This window comes from Sparus aurata, chromosome 2, assembly GCF_900880675.1.
Source record: "Sparus aurata chromosome 2, fSpaAur1.1, whole genome shotgun sequence".
Taxonomy (NCBI): Eukaryota; Metazoa; Chordata; class Actinopteri; order Spariformes; family Sparidae; genus Sparus; species Sparus aurata.
This window is the reverse complement of record NC_044188.1, coordinates 815,105-834,895: the sequence shown is the minus strand read 5'-3', so window position 1 is coordinate 834,895 and position 19,791 is coordinate 815,105. Positions and strand designations below refer to the sequence as shown.

Below are 19,791 nucleotides of genomic sequence, written 5' to 3'. Positions count from 1 at the left end.
AAACAAAGACAGCCATATGACAAATCACAAGACGAGATGTCGGACTATTCGGTTCTGTCACCAACACCAAGACAGCCCTACTTTAAACGTATCCCCCTACGTCGCATAAGCAGACGTTATAAATTCTAAGCCTGACCATGACCTGTAACCCAGACCCCAACCACTCTCTCCCCTGGCCTAAACCCAACCACTCTCTCCCCTGGCCTAAACCCAACCTCATAATTTCATAATGTTAATTGATACTTGGTTTAAAAACCCTCTAAAACAATATCCCCAATCCTAAAACCCTAATTAAACAAAACCCTAATGATTGGCATTTATAAATTAACATATATAACATATAATTAAGTTCATTTACCTTAACAATAGTCATTTAAAAAGAATTTCATACTCACCTGCAGATACATTGTAGCCACGTAAGCTAAAATAAGCACAAATAACGGATTCCATCTACGCTTTAAAGTTTAAAAACACCAATAAACAACAATCCATACTCACCCTTTAAAATTTAAAAACCAAATTATACTCACCTGTTTAGCTGAAGTCCAATCTATAGGTACCGTAGTCACTCAAAAACAAGCACAAACAATTCATATTGACCCTTTAATAACTTTAAAAAGACAACTATATACAAAAATTCATACTTACCTTGAAAAACAATCACAAACAAATCATTCCTATTGACCCTTTAAACTTTAAAATACACCAATAGATAACAATTCATACTCATCGTTTAAAATTTAAAAAGCTATACATACTCACCTGCATGGTTGACTAATTCATACGGACAGTAGACTACATACCTCAAAAACAAGTCAAAACAATAAATAATACACCTTAAAAGCACGAGATATAAATAAATAATTCCATTTCCTTAAAAACTGTTACAAAAAACATTTCATATTGGCCCTTTAAACTTTAAAAACCACAATACATTCCTACCGTAGATCATTAGTACCACTTACCTTTAAAAACAATTTAAAACAACAATTAATACATACCCCCTTTAAAATTTAAAAACCAAAATAAATACTTACCTTTTAAACATATTGATTATTTACAACTTACCTTGAACAACAAGTCCTACGTACCTGTGGAGTGGAGACATCCGTACCGGGGAGAGGGGGAGGAGCCAGGAGTATAAAAGGAGTCACTGAAGAGCAGGAGCTCATTCCTGAATCTGACCTGCAAAAGAGAAGAAGCTCTGTGAGAATTCAAACTAGCAGTCATTTTTTTGTGTGCTTGGCCTGAGGAAGACCCACTCAGGGGTCGAAACGTTGCCCAAAAGCACACATTATTTTCTTCCTTAAAAAACAATTCATTATACTTCATATAAACTTTAATTTCATAATAAATAAATACACACCTAGATAAAAAATACATTATTAAATAAATACACCGTGAAAAAAAGAAAACAACACTTACCCACAAGGGATGGGAAGTCAGCAGGGAGGGTGGACGGTGGTCCGCCATGGCAGGAAAGGCCGGCGGCCTCTCCAGCCCTACCCAAACATCAGCAGATGGGACCGGGGTGATGAGTGCATCCGAGGGAAGGACCGTGCACCTCCTGTTCCCTTTTGGGAGCAGGCTCAGTCCCGCTCTCCTAACCAGCCAGTGCCTCCCGCGGAGTCGGCTTGCCACCGCGGGTCCCAATCTGATTCACTCTTGCGACAAGCAGCAGCCCCAGAGTTTGGGCGCCTTGTACGTAAAATCCACTCAGTGATCAAAACAGTTCACCACCTACAAAATGTGACACCTAAAGACGGCAGAGACGAGCCAAAGAGTATCTCAAAGATGGTACAGGTTTTAACCTTCATGATCAACCCAGCCTGTCCGACTGAGGACACAATTGATCGTATTTGTGGGAATGCTAGGAACTGGGGCTACACCACATTGATGATATTAAAGGAGCATTACACACAAAACTTGGAGATGCTCTTGGGAGAATTGCCTGCACTGATGAACCCAAACTGGGGAGAGGCTTTTCAGGTGGCAACAAGGTGGGCCAAAAGAAACTTGCCACGTATAACCCAGGATGTGTTGGATCATGTGGAGGCACTAATCACAAGCATGGACAACATAAATAGGGACTCACACACAGAAAAAGACCCACCAACTCCACAAGACCCAACAAAAACACCAAGACGGACTCCAAAACGGACCCCACGACAGACCCCAAAACAAAGACTAAAACTAACTAAGAGTTCACCAAAAGCAAAGCCTGCTAGCATCCCACGACAGACCAGCGTGACCAAGTCGGTCACCACCATGATGGACCAGACGCCGATTCTGCCAAGGTCCCCCAGTCCTACTCAGGAGAAGAATATGACTCCAGAAGATGTAGCATTTATGGACAGCTGGCTGGCAAAAGAAAGGTCAAGGGTCAAAACACACATTGGTTCTGCCACCTCCAAACAGGAGAGGCTGTTTACACCACAAAACAAAGACAGCCATATTGACAAATCACAAGACGAGATGTCGGACTATTCGGTTCTGTCACCAACACCAAGACAGCCCTACTTTAAACGTATCCCCCTACGTCGCATAAGCAGACGTTATAAATTCTAAGCCTGACCATGACCTGTAACCCAGACCCCAACCACTCTCTCCCCTGGCCTAAACCCAACCACTCTCTCCCCTGGCCTAAACCCAACCTCATAATTTCATAATGTTAATTGATACTTGGTTTAAAAACCCTCTAAAACAATATCCCCAATCCTAAAACCCTAATTAAACAAAACCCTAATGATTGGCATTTATAAATTAACATATATAACATATAATTAAGTTCATTTACCTTAACAATAGTCATTTAAAAAGAATTTCATACTCACCTGCAGATACATTGTAGCCACGTAAGCTAAAATAAGCACAAATAACGGATTCCATCTACGCTTTAAAGTTTAAAAACACCAATAAACAACAATCCATACTCACCCTTTAAAATTTAAAAACCAAATTATACTCACCTGTTTAGCTGAAGTCCAATCTATAGGTACCGTAGTCACTCAAAAACAAGCACAAACAATTCATATTGACCCTTTAATAACTTTAAAAAGACAACTATATACAAAAATTCATACTTACCTTGAAAAACAATCACAAACAAATCATTCCTATTGACCCTTTAAACTTTAAAATACACCAATAGATAACAATTCATACTCATCGTTTAAAATTTAAAAAGCTATACATACTCACCTGCATGGTTGACTAATTCATACGGACAGTAGACTACATACCTCAAAAACAAGTCAAAACAATAAATAATACACCTTAAAAGCACGAGATATAAATAAATAATTCCATTTCCTTAAAAACTGTTACAAAAAACATTTCATATTGGCCCTTTAAACTTTAAAAACCACAATACATTCCTACCGTAGATCATTAGTACCACTTACCTTTAAAAACAATTTAAAACAACAATTAATACATACCCCCTTTAAAATTTAAAAACCAAAATAAATACTTACCTTTTAAACATATTGATTATTTACAACTTACCTTGAACAACAAGTCCTACGTACCTGTGGAGTGGAGACATCCGTACCGGGGAGAGGGGGAGGAGCCAGGAGTATAAAAGGAGTCACTGAAGAGCAGGAGCTCATTCCTGAATCTGACCTGCAAAAGAGAAGAAGCTCTGTGAGAATTCAAACTAGCAGTCATTTTTTTGTGTGCTTGGCCTGAGGAAGACCCACTCAGGGGTCGAAACGTTGCCCAAAAGCACACATTATTTTCTTCCTTAAAAAACAATTCATTATACTTCATATAAACTTTAATTTCATAATAAATAAATACACACCTAGATAAAAAATACATTATTAAATAAATACACCGTGAAAAAAAGAAAACAACACTTACCCACAAGGGATGGGAAGTCAGCAGGGAGGGTGGACGGTGGTCCGCCATGGCAGGAAAGGCCGGCGGCCTCTCCAGCCCTACCCAAACATCAGCAGATGGGACCGGGGTGATGAGTGCATCCGAGGGAAGGACCGTGCACCTCCTGTTCCCTTTTGGGAGCAGGCTCAGTCCCGCTCTCCTAACCCTAACCCTAACCCTAACCCTAACCCTAACCCTAACCCTAACCCTAACCCTAACCCTACCCTAACCCTAAATCTTAACCTAAATTTGATATAGCCCTAATCCTAATTTTAATTGGTTATTTAAAGCTAAATTTGTGAACCCACCCCTTACTCTAGCCCTAACCTTAACCTAATTGGATGTACAGCCCTAATCATAATTTCATTGATTTATATACAGTCGAGCCCCAGTTGTGGCCCATACCCCAACCCCAAGACCTGTCCTGATTTGGTTCCCAACCCTAATCCTGACGCCAAACCCTGGTCCCAGCCCGTAATTTGACCCTAGAGGCCCTAAATTGATGTTCCGTATACGGCCTAAACATAAACACAAATAGAAATGGCAAAACAAGTATACGAGGTACGCTAATTTGGACACCGGTTGTGGATAAAGGATGGGAGGCAGGAAAGAGGAAAGGAAATGAAGAAGGAGGAGGAAAAGGGATAGTAGGGTAACTAAATTGATAGGGTGAATAAATTAATTAAAAACACAAGTTGATAGGATAAATAGATTCATTTATTAAGACAAATATGATCAAAACATAAATACAAATTCATAGGGCACATTGATTTATTAAAAACAAATTGATAAAGATAAACACATTCATTAAAAATACAAATTGATAGAATAAATTAAGTAATAAAAACACAAGTTGATAGGATAAATAGATTCATTTATTAAGACAAACATGATCAAAACATAAATACAAATTCATAGGGCATATAGATTCATTAAAAACAAATTTATAGGATAAATACATTCATTAAAAATACAAATTGATAGGATAAATTAATTCATTTAATAATATGGACATGATTACGTACGAGTCTAAAAGGTAGTTAAATAACAAGTAAGTTAAAAAAGACAACACAGTTCATGGACTAAGGCAGAGTATAAAAGGGAGAGCAACAACAGCAGAGACATCAGTTTGGCATGGATCTTCGGAGGAGCAACATCTCCCCAGAGAAACTAAATAAGAGGGAACTTACCTGTATGATGGCAGCCTGAAGAAGTACAAATAGATACGAAACGTCGCGACGCCACATACAGAAGAAAAACAAAACACAGAAAGGTTAACCAACTCAAAAATGGGAGGGAATTATTTAAAAAACAAGATGAAAGCCAAACAAATAAAGTAAAAAAACAACAAAAAAATAGAAAACAGAAACAAAAACAACAAAAAACAGTGGTGTAATATAAATAAGACCAAAAACAACTAAATAATATTTGATATAAACTTTAATTTCATGATAAATATACTAAACTAGATTAAAAAACATACGTTATTATATATATACACCGCGACATTAAAAAACAGCCCAATTGGAGGAGATGGGGAGAGGGGCCTGGCAGCCCCTATGTACAAGAAGGACCGTGCACCTGGAGAGATGGGTCTGGTACCTGTTTTTCCTTTTTTTTCCCCTCACCTAACCCCCTAACCCCCTAACCCTAACCCTAACCCCTACCCTACCCTACCCTAACCCTAACCCTAACCCCTGACCTTAACATCACTGGAACCCTATTCCTAAACTCAACCCTGACCTTTAACCCCTAGCCCAGATCTGGTCTTCTAATTCTTAATCACCTCACAGATCTTTAAAACCTAATTAGAACAACCTTGAAAGCAATCGGTCCAGAGGACATTGAAAACAATTAATTTATAAACACCTTAGAACAATAAAAAACACACACTTTTCCGATGAATTTATTCATGGGGACACTAAAAACAATCAATTCATGGTATTATTGCAAAACAATCAATTCATGGACCTTTTCTGAAAAGAAATCTATTCATAGTAAACTTAAAAACCAATCAATTCACAGACTTTTCTTAAAATAAATCAATTCATAGTATAAATTAAAAACAATCAATTCATTCTACATTAAAATAATCAATTCATAGACCTTTCTCAAAAAACATTAATGTACATGGTTTAAAAATCAAATACAGTTAAAATTCATACTGAATTTGGTTAAAAACATGATAAAAATCACCTACCTGGGCCAGAGTGGAGAGACGGAGTACGGGGGGACATGTAGAGGCACATTCCAGGGGGAGGGCATAAAAGGAGGAGGGCCGCTGAGGCAGCTCACTTCTGCTCTGACTCTCAAGGGAGAAACATCTTGGAGGAACAGTCTGAAAAACCATTTAAATCGTGTGCTAGGCCTGAAGAAGACCCGTTCAGGGTTGAAACGTTGCCTTATAGCACACGCATTTGTCTTTTCTCATTTTTTTTCTCATTAAAGTTCTTCTTTTGTGTTTTCATTTTCATTTATTTCATTTCAAATCATTTCATCCACTTTATTAATAAATACGAGCACATCATTTCATTTTATTATTATATATCTACCCTAGTTAAAACAATAATATAAATACATATCTAAACTATAATTAATTAAATACACCGTTTCAATAAAAAGTTGATGGCAGACGGCTGGCAAGAGGTGCGCTATGGGCGCAGACAGCGGGGCCAGCGCGATCCCGGCTGGGACCGTGTGAGAGAGGTGACGTGGGGGAAGGACCGTGCACCTCCCGTGCCATTTTTGACACGGGCTCAGTTCCCCTTCCCTAACCCCCTAACCCAACCCAAGTTGATCTGGCCCTGACCCCAATTTGATTCCCAACTCCAATCTTGGCCCCCAAACCCTAGTCTTGGCCCGTAGAACGACCCTAGAGGTCCCGTAGCTACCGTATATAGCCACCCAAAAACCCAATGAAGGCAAAATATATACGTGGTACGAAAGTTTAGGTTAAATAAAACAAACACCGGTCAAAGAAAAAGGATGGAAGTCAAGTAAAGGGAAAGGAAACAAAGAGGGAATAAGGAAAAGAAAGGAGGGTTAATAAATTATTATAAATACAATAAATACAAATTCATGATTAAAACTATTATAAATACTATAAATATATAATAAAATTCATGGGGTAATACAATACAATTCATTTGGATTAAAAACAAGTAGTTTAAAAACAAGTCAGTTCATAAAAGTAAATACACTAATTCTAAAACCTAAATTTGATGGATAAAAACAGAGTATAAAAAGGAGACACACAATAGAGTTCATTCAGTTTGGCGGGGAACTTCGAGGGAGCAACATCTCCCCTAAAGAATTACAAGAAGCACTTACCTGTATGTCGGCCTAGCCTGAGGAAGTCCTAATCCGGACGAAACGTCGTGAGCGCCACCTAGGACATACAGAGAAAAGAACAAATAGGTTAACCAACTAAAACTAAGGGAGGGAATTAGAAACTATACCAAATTAAGCCAAACATAAAAAATAAACCCTATGGCATTGTTGCCAAATTTTTGGAAGCCCCACCACTTTTGGGTGGGGAACATTTCATCATAAATAAATAGACTAAAAACAACTATGTTATATTAAACTTAAAACCAATTATCGGACACCAAATTCATTATAAATAAATACATTAAAAACAATTATTATACTTGATATAAATTTTAATTTCATGATATATAACTCAACTAGATTAAAAAACAATTATCACATAAATACACCGCTTAGCCTAAATAGAAGAAGATGGAGATGAGGAAGTGGCCATCCATATGGAGGACAGTGCATCGGGGGACAGGTAGCTAACCTGTCTCCTTTTTTCTTTCCTAACCTAACCCTAACCCTAACCCTTCCCCTCAACCACCTTCTTCCTAACCCTAATTTAAATAATTTAATTTTAATAATTTAATAAATAATTAAAATTTATTTCATTTGTTTTAATTCATTTTTATGATATGTAATTCATTTTTATTGATTAAAAATATATTTCATAATTGTTTATGTAATAACTGTTGTTGTAATAATAAAAACACAAAAAGAACTAAAAAAGAACAAAAAAAACAACCAAAATACAAAAAAAGTGGTAAAATTACAAAACAACTAAAACAGCACCAACAGCAGCTATAAAAGGGAGCGCACTGCTCCTACTTCATTTACAGCGCGACACCCAGAGAAACCACAAGTGCCAACCTGAGGAAGACTCTACTCGGTCGAAACGTTGTAGTGGCACTTATTTGATTTCATTTTACTTTTTATTTACAAATAACAATTTAATTAAAAACAACAAACGAACAACAAACAAACAACAAACAACACTCTCTCTTTTGAGAGCTTTTTTAGTTCATCCTTAATTAGTTTTTATTTTTGTTTTTTCTCCTTTCCCCTTTGGGAAAGCGCTTTTTGTTCATCTTTTATACAATTTTATTTTTCTAACCCCTTTAGTGGGAAGTCTCTTTTATTTTACCTTTTATATAAAAAAATAATTAAACAACACAAACAAACACACTAAAAAAAGACAAAACTAAGGAACATGGACGGGTGGACGTTGGTGCAGCGTGGCAGAGGACGCCAGCGCACCAACACCAACCCACAGAGAGGGGATTGGGGCTATGGGAGATCTGCGGGGAGGAAGGACAGAGCACCTGTCCCCTCCTTTTGGAGGGACAACCGAGTCCCCTTCCCTAACCCACGGGCTCAGTTCCCCTTCCCTAAATTTTGTTCTAAAAACCAACTAGGTAGTTTAACCCTAAACCCAACCCTTATTTTAGGCCCTAACCCTAAAATTCAGATAAAGAGAAGATTTAACCCTCATTTTGGGTCTTAACCCTTATTATTTAATATTAATTTTATTGGCAGGATTAAAAAAATGTTTATTTTAATTCATGGATGTAGACTCTTTTGAATTCATAGGGTATAAATTAATTTATTAAAAACATTTCATTTATTACTATTATTGTAATTATGATTTTATTAACAATATTATAAAACAACTATGTCATTATTTTATTACAATGCTACAGGGTTAAAATTACCTACAATAATTAATTTTAAAACAATTTGGGGTCAAACACATATATTTTTTTTATATTATATTTTATTAATATATGGTTGCATTTTAAATTCATAAAAAATGCATTTTTAATTCATGGGGACATTATAGAGTTAAAAATTTAGGAGGAAAGAATTATACAAATTATTCAACTAATACACAAATTGTTAGAAGAACGTTCTTAGCAGAGGGTATAAAAGGAGCCTCAGAGTGAGAGAGCTCATTCTTCACCTGACCTTCGTGCTGTCAACATCGCTCTCCAGCCTTTCTTGACAGGTTAGCTTTTTAGTGTGTCCATAGCTTGAAAAAGACAAACATTGGTCGAAACGTCGCGCAAGGACACATTTTTTGAGGAAACACCTTCTTTAGGGGCGGCTGTAGCTCAGTGGGTTGAGCTGGTGGACCAGTGATCAGAAGGTCGCTGGTTCGAATCCCCAGCTCCCCTGGGGTGGGACTGAGCTACATGCTGAAGTATCCTTGAGCAAGATACTGAACCCCAGAATTGCTCCTGATGTGCAGTTGGCACCCTGTAGGGCAGCCACTGCCATCAGTAAGGGTCCTGCAATGAGCTGGCGACTCGTTCAGGGTGTACCCTGGCCTTCGCCCATAAGTCAAACTGGATTTGGCCCCAGTAAGCACCGCAACCCCCCACGGGGGGATAAAAAGCGGCAACATCCCGCAACCCTGAAGGAAAAGCGGAAAAGAAAACGAACGAACGAACCTTCTTTAGTTTTTTATACATTTTTTCTATTTTTCTAAAAAGAATTTAATTCATAATTTTTTTCTTAAAAAACTCAAATAAATATTTTTTTTGCTAAAAAACAGACAGACAAACGAAGATTCAACACCCAATATGGGTGACTTTTATGATGATTGGACCTTGGTCCAGCGGGGGCGGCGACGCAATCGTGCACGCCAACCGCTTCAGGACTGGGGAAGAAAACCGGGGTGGATGGAGCGTGCATTTCCCGTTCCCTATAGGGGACGGGACTCAAGTTTTCCTAGCCCCAAGTGTTTTAACGTGTGCATTTTTTCCTCTGATTGCCAGTGAACAATATATTAACTGAAATTACCTTCAGAATCCTAATACGTTTTCAGAACACAGGTAAAACCAAATTTGTAGTAATGATTTTTAGCACCACATTTCAAGTAATACATTACCGTATTCAAATGGTCTACCATATGATTTTAACTCCCGCTAGTGTCGTCTTGGATCGTCTTGATAAACTCTTGAGCTTCGGCTGGCGTTTGAAAAGTCTAAGTCTGGTCTTTATGCCTTATCAGCAGCCTGGCAGGGTGAATCACTCCGTGTCGGATCCCCAAGTTGCGCAGCTCCTGGCGAATTGGATCAAACTTATTCCTCAGCTGGTGCATTCCCGTAGCCAAGTCTGAGTAAAACCGTACTTGCCAGTCATTGTAGCGGATGTCCTTTTTAGCCCTTGCAGCTTCTATAACTGCGCGCTTGTCCTGGAATATGAGCTGAATGCCGCCATCTAGTGTCTCAAGATCGTAGTCGCGACAACAAAAAAGTAATTCCAGAGGTCAGGTTCTCAGGTTTGGACAGGGCAGGAGGATTGAGCCGCCTCCGTTTCCTCCGTTTACTGGGTGTGGAGGTCGATGGGTCACGATCAGTATTCTCATATCTAGGATCAACATTATATAATGAAAATAAGTATAGCAGAGGAGTTTGACCGTCAGGTAACGTTAGCTAAGTTAGCAAGCGAGTTAGCTTACCGATCCAGGAGAAAGTTTGACATTTCCGCGTGTGTTTTGATGCCGTGGAAATCCTTTACCTGAGTCCATCGAGCGTATGCTTCACCGATATTTACTCTGGTTTTTGCTCTTCTCCGGTAACTCAGCTGCTGGGACAGATAACGCACCGTTCGCTGGGGCTCTGAAGAGCTTGCAGACTCCGCCATTTTACCCAGTGTCAGCCTAGCTGTGCCGAGCTTTGCCGAGCTTGCGAAATTGGCAGGCCGCAATGCCAGCCGCCATTTGGCTGGTACGATGTAAACAGGAAGTCATTGTCGAACCCGTCAAAATTTCTTAAATTATTTATTTCAGACTTAATAAAATTTTTCAAGGAAACGCATTACATTTAATCTGCGCCCCTCTAAACGCCTCGTGGATGTATTATTTTTGAAAAAATATAGCTTTTAATAAGCATATTACATATTCAACCTTTAATTTGAAAGTATTTTTCAGAAAACCCACAAAACGTCCATTTACAATTAACTAAATCTGGTGATTTCGGTAAATACCTGAATACTGAAGAGGAACCACTTTGAATCTAATTATCAGCTTAAATGTTTCAGAACCTTTTAATGTAAACCAAAACAATTCAAAACACTTTACATTCAAAACCATGAGCTAAAAGAAGCTGAAAAGCTATGGCACCACAGAGACAAATAATCAAACCTGTTGAATTAGTGGAGACATTATCTACTTTATTTCTTACAGGACGTTCAGATGTTTCTCTGTACACAACACAATGTATTTACACTGAGCACCCTACAGGGGGCTTTATATACAAACAGACAGTATCAGATTAAATAATCAAAAAAATACACCAGATGGTTCAGAGGGAATCAAACAATAGAGGATGAAGGCACTCGCTCACAAAAGCATCTGAAAACAAGAATAGAAGTGCTGCAGACTACAGATGTGAGCTAACAAACATTAGTATGTTAATTGTTGGATTTAAATTTCTACAAAATTGAACCCACTTTGAAATTGTCATACTTTCAGGATGCATCACTGCACTATAAAATAATCAATTCATACTGTGTGTATCTGCCTTCATCAATTTAGGTGTTTAGAATATCAATCTTCTGCAAGGACAAAGGTTATCAACTTGATCCACAGTGAGCAAAAACTTCAACTGAATTCACATGAACAAGAAGTTAGGTGACACATGACTACAGTTCTCATTACATGATGTGTGAAGAGACGCGGGTTAACACTAACCCTTCCTCTGAAGATAGAATACAAGACATTAGACTATTACAAATATTATTATAAGAGTATTTAAAGGTTTTGGAGAATATGTTATAAATATTTTAGCTTTAAACTGCTGCTGGTTTGATATTTATATAAACTCAACATATTGACACATTTAGAGAGCGACTGTGTTTGAATATTTAATCACAGTATCTTCTGACATGATCTGAACATGAACTACAACCAAAAACAGAATGACTTCATCAGACTGAGCTGCAATATCTGATCCATTGATAACTGATTAATTTATTAACACTGATGACCGTCTGACATGTTTTTGTGTTGAATGATTAAACTTGTTTATCTGTGAGTCTCCCAGTTTTATGATAACAGTGACAGTTGAGGCAGTGAAGGCAGCGTGTTGAGTTCACTGCTCAGGTGTGATCGACGGGACATTTAAGGCAGAAACTGTGTTCAATCATGTAAACACTGGCCTCACTGTTGATTTTCTATCACAGAGTTTCTTAGCAGAAGTCGACCACCTGCACTAATATGATGAAAGTTGATGATCTGTTCAGGTGCAAATTATCTGATATCTGATAACTGACACGAGATGTGACAGGGTCGATTCTCAATGGATCATTTGGTTCATCAGATGTAAAACAATGTGACATCATTTAACTACCGAAATCTCAGGAACATTACATCTTTGATGACGTTTGATTTGGTAAGAGGATGAAATGATTCCTCAGTCGTCCGTGCTGAAGTTATTAAGGCTCAGAGTGTGAAAATAAACCATTCAAAACAAACAGTTCAGAGTTTAACTGATTAACAAAACATGAAGGAATTTTTGTGAGACTGAATGTGTTGAGTAGTTTTGGTCCCTAAATAGAAGGACACACCGACAAACAGCCAGACAGACAGACAGGCAGACGGACAGGAAACATCAGACAGGAAACATCAGACAGGAAACGCAGCTCCTTGACGTTGCTGCAGAGTCTTCGTCACACAACTTGATGTGTTCAGGATTGTCTCTTCAAGCGACATCACTTCCCGTTTTACTACTGAACTCTAAACATCAACAGGAGAAATAAATATGTGTTTTAATAGAAAACTGAGTCAGTCAGTCTGATCTGAACTCACAGTGTCCGTCCCTAAACTGTCTCCACTGGGTGTCATTACCGTCTTCTTTAGGGACATAGAAAGGTTCTTAACATGTTCTTGTGATAATTTAAAGGGTTCTGTTGCATCCTGGTACATCAAGTTTGGGACCAGAGGAGGTTCCGATTGGTTGGCTTGACAGTTAGGCCCCTGACATGGTGTGTGGAGTAACACTGAACTCGACCCAAGTTTTGTTAACTCGAGCTGGTTCAGTCTAACAAAACCTGAACCAAAGGTAAGAGCCTTCTATAGGCGTGATCAGGCTCAGATCTGGTTCCATGTGAGTCAGACTCCTCATGGAGTCTCTTCTGCTGTCAAGGGTTTCAGGATCAGCTGACTCCTGATCCTAATCACATCTGGTGGACAAGTTCTACGTGGGCTGAAGAACAACCGTTTACTGTCGGATCTGAACCATAAAATAACAACAGGACAAAACAATTCTGCTGACAGGATATTTATCAGGGAGCTCATCCAGTCAGATAGCACATTTCTGTCTCTTCTGTCGGCCATCTAGTCTCTGTAATCTCAGCCCAGTGTCTTTATGGCTCTGGTGCAGCCCTTTATGTTTGCCTCTGAATCCTGATCATCTGATTAGTCAGTGGGTGAGATGAGAAGGCACTAATGGACCTTCTGATTGGTTATTTCTGAAGGTGTAGTGTGTGTCACCGAGCTGAGCAGAGACAGAATGAGTCCTAGTCCTGGTCCAGTCACAGAGTGAGTGAGTCAGGGTCCTGGTTCAGTCCCAGTGTTTCAGTTCAGACGTGCTGGTTTGAGGTTAGAGGTCAGTTGAGGTGGTCGATGGCAGCAGAGGTAGGAGGAGAGGTGACAGCTGAAAGAATAACAGAAGTCATTCATCATGCCCTCACCTACTATTGATGAGGAATTGATTGATCTGATCAGAAAGAGCTCATCATGTGAGCTGAACTGTTCATGTAAACATCAGTCAAACAGGAAGTTAATTGTATCAATACATGGTCATCAATAAGGCAGTCAGCTCTGCAGTTCATTAGTGCACCTACTGAAAATATATGTTTACAGTTCAAACCTAAAAAACTAACTAAAACATAAATCACAATATTCTTATATTCTCTTTACACTGCTGAGATCAATATCAGTTTTCACAGAGAAGATTATTGATTATCATTTATTGATCATAAATAGTGATCACCTGCGTACGGTCAGGCCTCGCTGGCGCTGCTGTTCCTGTTGAGCTCTCTGATGCCCTGAAGGATCCTCTTCATGTGACCCACCTTCGTCACGCCAAGGTCCTGGATACACACATACACATGCGTGTGCCCACACACACACACACACACACACACACACACACACACACACATTAATAACAGAAGGTGTGTAACAACACAGAGAAAATCAAACACCCTTTATGCAGTTAATCCCCCGTGCAGCCACCAGTGAATCTGTTAGCAGTCAACAGTTAGCAGTTAGTGATCTGAGCTAGCAGCAGTACCTTCAGGTCCCTCCTCTCCAGGTGGATAAGTTCAGCCCCCCGGACGTCGTGACCAATGAAGATGTCCTTATATTCAGTGAGGCAGAGAAAGTCCAGCCACGCTCCAACCTCCTCCGTCCCCCACTGGTGAACTGAGACACCGACAGGAAGTGCATCAGACAGACAAGAAACACCCCAACACAAAAAAAGTGCTGATATCAGCATCAGAGAGAGAGAGACAGAGACAGAGAGAGAGAGACAGACTGAGAGAGAGAGACAGACTGAGAGAGAGAGACAGACTGAGAGAGAGAGACAGAGAGCTGACCTGGCAGTGAGAGAGTAGCACAGGTCTCTTTGTTCTTGTTGTTTTTGTCCTTCTTGAACTTCGGGACGAGACGGAACTTTGCACTTCGACTTCGCTTCGAGAAATCTGTCAGAACACCCTGATGACAGACAGGTAGACAGATGAGATGGACAGATTAGTTTCTGATGAGTTCACAGAGCTACAATTACAGTTCTAACTTTGCCACCAGTCACTCAGGTGACAGTGTACTCAAATTAAGTTGTCTATGTTATATCAGTCACATGCTGTTCATGCTGTCTGCTGTTACAGAAGAGAGACAGATGATGTTGTTTCATCACTTCTGTCTGAGACATTAAAATGAGTTTGAGTTATTGACCTGTATTGATCATTATTAGACGTGTTCTCAGCACCAGCAGCTGTTGAGACAGCCTCAGCATTTGATGTGATGATGTCAGATTCATCAGGATTTACATTCATTAACATGTATTTATATTTTCATCTATTTTCATCAGTACGTGCGCCTGCAGCACTGTGTGTCAGATACAGTGGTCAGCAACACCGGGGCTCCACAAGGGACTGTCCTCTCTCCTTTCCTCTTCACCCTTTACACCACGGACTTTAGCTACCAGACAGAGTCTTCCCATCTTCAGAAGTTTTCTGATGACTCTGCTGTAGTTGGATGAATCAGCAAGGGTGAGGAGGCTGAGTACAGGGCTGTGGTGGATAACTTTGTCTCATGGTGTGAGCTGAAACACCTGCAGCGCAACACAACAAAAACCAAAGAGCTGGTGGTGGATCTGAGGAGAACCAGGACACCAGTGACCCCAGTTTCCATCCTAGGGCATAACGTGGACATTGTTGAACACTGCAAATATCTGGGGGTGTACAATGACAATAAACTGGACTGGACTAAGAACACTGAAGTCCTCTACAAGAAGGGAAAGAGCCACCTCTATTTTCTGAGGAGGCTTCACTCTTTTAACATCTGCCGGACGATGATGCTGAGAATGTTTTATGAGTCTGTGGTGGCCAACGCTATTCTGTTTGCTGTGGTGTGCTGGGGCAGCAGACTGAGAGTAGCCGATGCCGACAGACTCAATAAACTGATCAGAAAGGCCAGTGACGTTGTGGGGGTGGAGCTGGACTCTTTGTCAGCAGTGTCAGACAGGAGGATGCAGTCGAAGGTGCGGGCGATACTGCAGTATGTCTCTCACCCTCTCCACAACGCTCTGGTCGAACAGAGGAGCACCTTCAGCCAGAGACTGATTGCTCCTAAATGCACCACTGAGCGCCACAGGAAGTCATTCCTGCCTGTGGCCATCAAACTGTACAACTCCTCCCTCTGATGATCAGACTCACTTGGCTATTTATAATACTAAACAAACAATATAACTATCCATTCTCATTTAATTTATAACGCTACAACCTCTGAGTAACTGGATTTGGCTCCAGTAACCCCGCAACCCCCTTGAAAAAGGGCCGACAAAGCGGCAACATCCCCGCGACCCTGACGGAGAACGCGGAAAGAAAACGGAATGGAACGCTACAACCATTTCATTGTATATTGTATATATTTCAGTTTGTATACTTTACTATTTTATTATTTATTTGTATTTTATTGTCTACTTTGATATTTTACTTTATTTAATGTCTACTTTAATATTGTATTTTATTTACATCTTCATCTTTATCGCTTGTTTCCATTCTTGCTGTATTTCTATTTCTACTTTGCACGGAGCATGGAACAAAAACAAAATTTCCCCCCGGGGATTAATAAAGTATTCTGAATCTGAATTCTGAATCTGAATCTGAATCTACTGGATATTTTCACAAGTCATGTTTGGTCATGAAGTATTAAAGAGTTCACAGCTTTCATCAGTTCTGTCTTAGAGTTCTGCTGGAGGACCAGGTGTGGCCCAACAGTAGCCCCATTCACGCTGCCGCTTGGATCCTGCGCCAATTCTCCGCCTCCTCTTTGTGAAAGTCTCAGAGGCAGCGGGGGGTTAAATTTCGCTCCGGCGCTGATCCGCCTCTGGAGGTAGAATCAGAGGCGAAACGAACCAATGTGAAAGTCTGATAACTACACAGGTCCCTCACTCAATAAATGTCCCGAAAGAAAAGAAAAGAAATGTTGCAAAATGTTGTTAATACTATGCAGGTAAATACTCGAGGAATCAGCAGTACTTGATTAGCAGGACTACAGACTGACAGTGTAACTAAGAATAACACCAAAACCACTGGCAACAGCGATACTGACAGAAGCAGTATTTGGTGGTTTACCTCATGGTCTGAGGGGTCAATGACGGGACACAACCAGGGAACATCAGCCAACCGTCTGAGCTGCTGGGCCACAGAACTCAGAGCTGCATTCAACTGTTCCTGCTGAGGTGGATCCAACTGCTGCACGTGCATGTACGCACGCACACACACACACACACACACACACACACACAAAAACAGGATATATGGACTGCTTGAAGATGTCTCAGTTATTAAACTCTGTTTGAATTAGATGGTTTGACCGAGATGAAGAGCAGGGTTTAGCTGCTCTCAGGTCGGTTTCACTTCTGAACACAGGCAGCATCACAGGGACGTTGTGGTCAGGACAAAAGAACAGACAGACACAAGAAGAGAGGATACAAGGACAGAAGGACAAAAGTAGAGCAAGGGAGACCGTTACCATGGACATCTTCCCAGCCAGCAGCAGCTCAGTCTCACTGAGTAAGGCTTTGACATTTACCACCATCTGAAGGACAACACTGCAGCTCAGAGCCTAGACAGATGCACAGGAAGAGAGACAGGTAGGTAGAGAGACAGGTAGACAGGGATATAGGAAATGGGGAGACAAAACAAGAAACAGAGTTCATTGTTAGATTCCTATGAATAAAATCACATTTCAAAATTCCCTCTGAATATAATGAAAACCTTAAGGCTCCATTCGCATTCTACATAATCAACATTTATGGTGAGGACAGCCAAGAGCAGGAAAAGAAAACTGCCATAAGGAAAGAACAGCATCAAACGACAAAGGACAGGAGAGACCGGAAGGGGACAGCAGTGACCATACAAGGAAAGCAGGTGTATAAGATAGGAAAGCAAAGCCCATGAAAGGACAGCAGTGACCAAAATATGACAGTAGTGTAGGAACAAAAGCTCTTTTGTCTCTGCATCTCAAGAGGTCCTGTTTCAGCCGTGATTACCTTTCACCAAAACTGACTCCTCTTTCCAGCATATGGGCCTGAAAGCCCCTCACCTCTTGACCTGGCAAACCCTTCTCCTCTTCACCGAGCAGAAGGATGTTGTTTTTCTTGCTATAAACATGTCATCGGAGAATTTCTTTTAGTAATTTACAAGAAATATCCACATCTGGTTCTTTTACCCCCTTAAAAGAAAATGCACTCCTTTTCCTCAGGTCAAACAAGGTCAAACACAAAAGACTCTTCTCTCTACCCATCAGAAGACGGATAGTCCCTTGTCAAGGTGTTATTTATGACAGGTGTTGTTCTTGTGTGTGACATTCCAATCCACATAAATCTCTATACTCATCCAGGAATTCCAATAAGTTCTAAATAATTAATAAACTACAATCTCATCTTCTTAATTCAACTATATTAAGGAGATGTAGGATATATCCATAAAACTGATGCTTTCCACGTTTCTCTATGTTATTGTTAAGTCAAGATACAGTTTTATTGCTTAATGAGTTGGTTTGGGGTTCTGCTAGCCTTGGTGAGTGGAACAGACTTTCAGAACATTCCTTTTTGTTTAATACTTTTTGTGATTTACCAGTAAAATGTCTCTGACATGTTTTGTTAAGACAGAACTACAATCAGAATCAGAATCAGCTTTATTGGCCAAGTATGTGAACTCACACAAGGAATTTGACTCTGTTTTTTCCTTCCTTCACAATCTACAGACGTAAAGATGAACATAAACCTAAACTTAACATAACAAACATTCAACTAGAAGAACAAAAGAACGGTATAAAAAGTTATATGAGTAAGTAAAGTGTCAAGTGTTCAGAAGTCCGGTCTATTATAAATATATTTTTAAGTATATATACAATACAATATGTTATTCACAGTGCAGATTTGTATTGCAATATAGTCTTTGTGTAAAAGTCTGTGGGTGGATGGAGTCAGGGGGTCAGGGGGTTAGTGACACTGGGTGAATGATCTAGTGTTCATCAGTGTGATGGCCTGGGGGAAGAAACTGTTCTTGTGTCTGGCTATTTTGGCATACAGTGTTCTGTAGTGCATGCCTGAGGGGAGAAGTTCAAACAGATTGTGTCCAGGCAGTGATGGGTCTGCAGAGATGTTTCCTGCCCGTTTCCTGAATCTTGATGAGTATAGGTCCTGGGTGGTGGGCAGTTTAGCACCAATGATTTTTTCTGCAGTCCAGATTGTCCGTTTCAGTCTGTTCCTGTCCTGTTTGGTTGCTGATCCAAACCAGACGATGATGGAGGTGCAGAGAACAGACTGGACTATTGCCGTGTAGAACTGGATCAGCAGCTCCTGGGGTAGGCTGAACTTCCTGAGCTGATGCAGGAAGTACATCCTCTGCTGGACATTTTTGATTATGGAGTCTATGTTTGGGGCCCATTTTAGGTCCTGGGGGATGGAAGTTCCCAGGAACCTGAAGGTTTCCACAGCAGACATGTAGTTATTGAAAATGGTGATGGGGGGCAGTGTAGGGGGGGGCTACTCCTGAAGTCCACTGTCATCTCCACAGTTTTGAGCGTGTTCAGCTACAAATTGCTCTGACAACTTCAGGAGTTTGACAGATGGTTCTCTCGAGGTGCAGTCATTGGTGTATAGGGAGAAAAGCAGTGGGGAGCACACATCCCTGGGGGGCGCCTGTGCTAATTGACCGGGTGCTGGATGTGATTTTCCCCAGCCTCACCTGCTGCCTCCTGTCTGTCAGGAGGTTTGTGATCCACTGACAGGTGGAGGCTGGGATGATGAGCTGGATGAGTTTGGAGTGGAGGATGTCTCGGATGGTAGTACTGAA

At 40.3% G+C, this 19,791-nt stretch overlaps 1 protein-coding gene across 3 annotated transcripts in view; it reads right to left on the bottom strand.

Moving 5' to 3' along the window:
• Window positions 1-11,352: 11,352 nt before the first annotated feature.
• dgkd (diacylglycerol kinase delta) overlaps window positions 11,353-19,791 on the bottom strand; it is a 43,799-nt gene continuing 35,360 nt past the window's right edge. For all 3 annotated transcript variants that reach the window (XM_030397941.1, XM_030397952.1, XM_030397961.1), the window contains 6 exons: window positions 17,462-17,554; window positions 17,062-17,181; window positions 14,803-14,920; window positions 14,499-14,629; window positions 14,196-14,295; window positions 11,353-13,856 (listed from right to left, as the gene is read on the bottom strand). In XM_030397941.1, the coding sequence (XP_030253801.1) occupies window positions 14,206-14,295; window positions 14,499-14,629; window positions 14,803-14,920; window positions 17,062-17,181; window positions 17,462-17,554 (552 nt within the window). In that variant the 3' untranslated portion in view covers window positions 11,353-13,856; window positions 14,196-14,205. The remainder of the gene's footprint in view (window positions 13,857-14,195; window positions 14,296-14,498; window positions 14,630-14,802; window positions 14,921-17,061; window positions 17,182-17,461; window positions 17,555-19,791) is intronic.